General features: G+C 55.1%; 1 protein-coding gene across 1 annotated transcript in view; it reads right to left on the bottom strand.

Moving 5' to 3' along the window:
• Positions 1-286: 286 nt before the first annotated feature.
• The window catches only part of LOC134034656 (NADH dehydrogenase [ubiquinone] 1 alpha subcomplex subunit 4-like 2), an 8,578-nt gene continuing 4,667 nt past the window's right edge, over positions 287-4,197 (bottom strand). Inside the window, exon 4 of the mRNA XM_062479194.1 lies at positions 287-460. Coding sequence (XP_062335178.1) covers positions 404-460 — 57 coding nt within the window. The 3' untranslated portion in view covers positions 287-403. The remainder of the gene's footprint in view (positions 461-4,197) is intronic.

Here is a 4,197-nt window from a genome sequence, read left to right as displayed (position 1 = left end):
GTCAGAGAGGTACTCCATGGTCTCAAGTCATCAGAGCGATCCCACATGAACATCCATTCATTACTGCCTCATTGTCTAAACCTGATGAAGGATGACACGTGTATGATGTCCGACTAGGACAGACGACCCCTGGTTTGAAACCTGGTCTGTGGATCGCAAAGTGTGTTACGATGCAGGCGTGTTGGTAACAGCCACTAGACCAGCCATCAAAACATGGATCCAAACAGGCAATTGGGAGACACAACCCGGAGGTCTTTACAGCAGAGAGACACAGAGACCAGCCCGCTCTCTCGTCAGAGTCATCTTTAATAGGCCTGTTGTCAGGGGTCAAGGGTCGGGGAGGCCCTCTTCCACTCAGAGGGTCCTGACAAACTTGGTGCCCCTGCAGATGCCTGAAGGACCTTTAGAAGTCAGGCCCCTGCTTCTTCAGACTCTTGTAGTCCGTGTTGACGGCCACCAACTGTGGAGGGAGGAGGAGAATACATTTAAATACACTTTGCTTAATTATATTCATCAGTGTGTCTTTAGGAGAGCAAATGCAAACACTTACTTCACCTCCGCCACTCCCTCCCTGCCTGCCTGCCTGCCTGCCTCCCGCCCTCACCGCCCTTTCGCTCCTTCCGATTTTTCCTCATTCTATCTATGTCCTCCTCGTTCTAATTCTCTCTCTCCGTCGGTCTCCGTTCCTCTCTCTCTCTCTCTCTCTCTCTCTCCCTCTCTCTCTCCGTCCCTCCCTCTCTCTCTCTGTCTCTCTCTCTCTCTCCGTCCCTCCCTCTCTCTCTCCGTCCTCCTCCTCTCTCTCTTTCTCTCTCTCTCTCCCTCTCCTCCCTCTCTCTCTCTCTCTCTCTCTCTCTCTCTCTCTCTCTCTCTCTCTCTCTCTCTCTCTCTCTCTCTGTCTCTCTCTCTCTCTCTCTCTCTCCTCCGTCCCTCCCTCTCTCTCTTTGTGTCTCTTTCCCTCCCTCCCTCCTCCCTCCCTCCCTGCCTCCCTCCCTCCCTCCTCTCTCTCTCTCTCTCTCTCTCTCTCTCTCTCTCTCTCTCTCTCTCTCTCTCTCTCTCTCTCTCTCTCTCTCTCTCTCTCCGTCCCTCCTCTCTCTCTATCTCTCTCTCCGTCTGTCTCCGTCCCTTCCTTCTGTTCTGTCAATCCGTGGGGTCCCCCCCCCTCCTCCAGACGACTGTGTTCTGTCTGGGGGGAGGGGGCCGGGGGGAGGGGGCCGGGGGGAGGGGGCCGGCGGGGAGGGGGGGCCGGGCGCTCATGGCGACTGGGGCTCTCTTCATGTGTCAGTGTCGCCCCGCCAACCGCTGACAACGTTTTTTTAGCGCGAGCTCTGATTATTTTTCACCCTGCATATTTTCCTTGATTGGTTAGCTGTCTGCTCCCCTCTCTTCCCCCCATCCTCCTCACCCCTCTCCTTCTCCTCTCTTCCCTCCATCCTCCTCACCCCCTCTCCTTCTCCTCTCTTCCTTCATCCTCCTCCCCCCTCTCCACCACCTCTCCTCTCGACCCTCCTTCCTTTCCTCTCCTCCAGTCTCTCCTCTCTCCTACCCCCCCTCCTCCTTGTTACTGCTGGAGACTACAGAGGAATGAGGAAGTGAGACCTTTGGCAGCAGGTTTAGAATTAAACATGGCGCGCTGTGACCTCTTGTCTGTCAGGACTCTTGACTGCTGACGCCCAGCCTTGAAGCCCTCCTCTGAAAACAGCCTCCTGGGACCCCTGCTGCTGTGTGTGGATGATGTGTGTGTGTGTGGATGTCGATGATGTGTGTGTGTGTGTTATCTTTGTGTTCTGTAGTTAGTATGGTTCAGTTGTTGTCTGAGGCGATAACCTTGTTCAAGGGGTTCTGTAAACAGGTCTGTCTGAGTGTGTGTCTCTGTGTGAATGGAGTGTGTGGATGGGGTGTGTGTGTAGATGGGGTGTGTGGGTGTATCGTGGCTGTATGGTGTTTGTGTGTGTTTCTGTGTGTGTGTGTGAGGGATGCTTTAGTAGGAGCTGCCATCTTGGTCAGGGTTGCCTTGGCAGTGGATGTAATTGGTGTAATCAGTCTACTGCCCCCTGGGGCCTGGAGCTGCAACTGATAGGAAGAGGAGGAGAGAAGAGGACTGGGAAGATAGAGAGAGGAGGAGGAGGAGAGAGAGGAGAGAGGATGGAGAGAGGAGGACATAGAGAGGAGAGGAGGAGAGAGGAGGACAGAGAGAGGATGGAGAGAGGAGGGGAGGATAGAGAGAAGAGAGGAGGATAGAGAGGAGAGAGGAGGATAGAGAGAAGGAGTGTGTCAGAACCGAGGAAGGTAAAATGTGTGTCTACAGCAGGTGTACTGCCCTTCCTGAAAGCTGCAAGGACAGGAGATAATAGAATGTAGGAACAGAAGAGAAGAAGACAGTGTGCAAAAACTAGTGTCGAGAGAGAGAGAGAGAGAGAGAGAGAGAGAGAGGAGAGAGAGAGAGAGAGAGAGAGAGAGAGACCCTGTCTGTAACAGTATTGATCTCTTTCATTTTCAGGAAACACAACAAGGTTTATCATCTGAAAGTACCATCACTCAGAAACAATATCTAACTTAAGGAGAAGTGGGAGAAGGATAGAGAGAGGAGAAGGAAGTTTGAATGAGGAGGAGGGAGGAGAGAGGGTAGAGAGAAGAGGAAGGGAGGGAGAAGGAGAGAGGGGGGGAGAGAGAGGGTAGAGAGAAGAGAAGGGAGGGAGAAGGAGAGAGGGGGGGAGAGAGAGAGTGCAACACCTTGTACTGGTATGTTGGCTGAGCTGGTTCCACGGCTCCGGGTTGTTCTTCCTGTCCCAGCTGAAAGAGGAGAGAGAGAGGAGGAGGAGAGAGAGAGAGGCAGGGAGGAGGGAGGGGGAGAGAGAGAGGCAGGGAGGAGGGAAGGGGAGAAGAGCAGGGGAATAAAAGACAAAGAGAAGAGATGTGATTATGAGGTGAAATGGAAGCAGGCAGTTCTTGGCAGTCATCCTCTTTCTCATTATCAGAGAACACTGTGTCCAGCCTGCCCCCCTCCTCCCCTCCTCCCTCCCTCCTCCCTCCCTCCCTCCCTCCTTCCTTCCTTCCTTCCTTCCTTCCTTCCTCCCTCCCTCCCTCCCTCCCTCCCTCCCTCCCTCCCTCCTCCCTCCTCCCTCTCCCCCTCGCTATCCCGTCTACCTCCCTCTTTAGAAATATGTTTTCAGCCCCAGCCCCGGGGTCCTGTGTGTGTGGAGGGCACTACCTGTGTGGGAGGGCACTACCTGTGTGTGGAGGGCACTACCTGTGTGTGGAGGGCACTACCTGTGAGTGGAGGGCACTACCTGTGTGTGGAGGGCACTACCTGTGTGTGGAGGGCACTACTGTGAGTGTGGAGGGCACTACCTGTGAGTGTGGAGGGCACTACCTGTGTGTGGAGGGCACTACCTGTGTGTGGAGGGCACTACCTGTGTGTGTGGAGGGCACTACTTGTGTGTGTGAGGCCACTACCTGTGTGCTGGAGGGCACTACTGTGAGTGTGGAGGGCACTACCTGTGTGTGTGGAGGGCACTACCTGTGAGTGTGGAGGGCACTACCTGTGTGTGGAGGGCACTACCTGTGTGTGTGGAGGGCACTACCTGTGTGTGGAGGGCACAACCTGTGTGTGTGTGTGGAGGGCACTACCTGTGTGTGGAGGGCACTACCTGTGAGTGTGGAGGGCACTACCTGTGTGTGGAGGGCACTACCTGTGTGTGTGGAGGGCACTACCTGTGAGTGTGGAGGGCACTACCTGTGTGTGTGTGTGGAGGCAACTACTTGTGAGTGGAGGGCACTACCTGTGAGTGCTGGAGGGCACTACCTGTGAGTGGAGGGCACTACCTGTGAGTGTGGAGGGCACTACCTGTGTGTGTGTGTGGAGGGCACTACCTGTGAGTGTGGAGGGCACTACCTGTGTGTGTGGAGGGCACTACCTGTGTGTGGAGGGCACTACCTGTGTGTGGGAGGGCACTACCTGTGAGTGTGGAGGGCACTACCTGTGTGTGTGTGTGTGTGTGTGTGTGTGTGGAGGGCACTACCTGTGTGTGTGTGTGTGTGTGTGGAGGGCACTACCTGTGTGTGTGTGTGTGTGTGGAGGGCACTACCTGTGTGTGTGGAGGGCACTACCTGTGTGTGTGTGTGTGTGTGTGGAGGGCACTACCTGTGTGTGTGTGTGGAGGGCACTACCTGTGTGTGTGGAGGGCACTACCTGTGTGA

This window comes from Osmerus eperlanus, chromosome 1, assembly GCF_963692335.1.
Source record: "Osmerus eperlanus chromosome 1, fOsmEpe2.1, whole genome shotgun sequence".
Taxonomy (NCBI): Eukaryota; Metazoa; Chordata; class Actinopteri; order Osmeriformes; family Osmeridae; genus Osmerus; species Osmerus eperlanus.
Note: the sequence above shows the minus strand (reverse complement) of the source record. Positions and strands in the feature narration are given on the sequence as shown.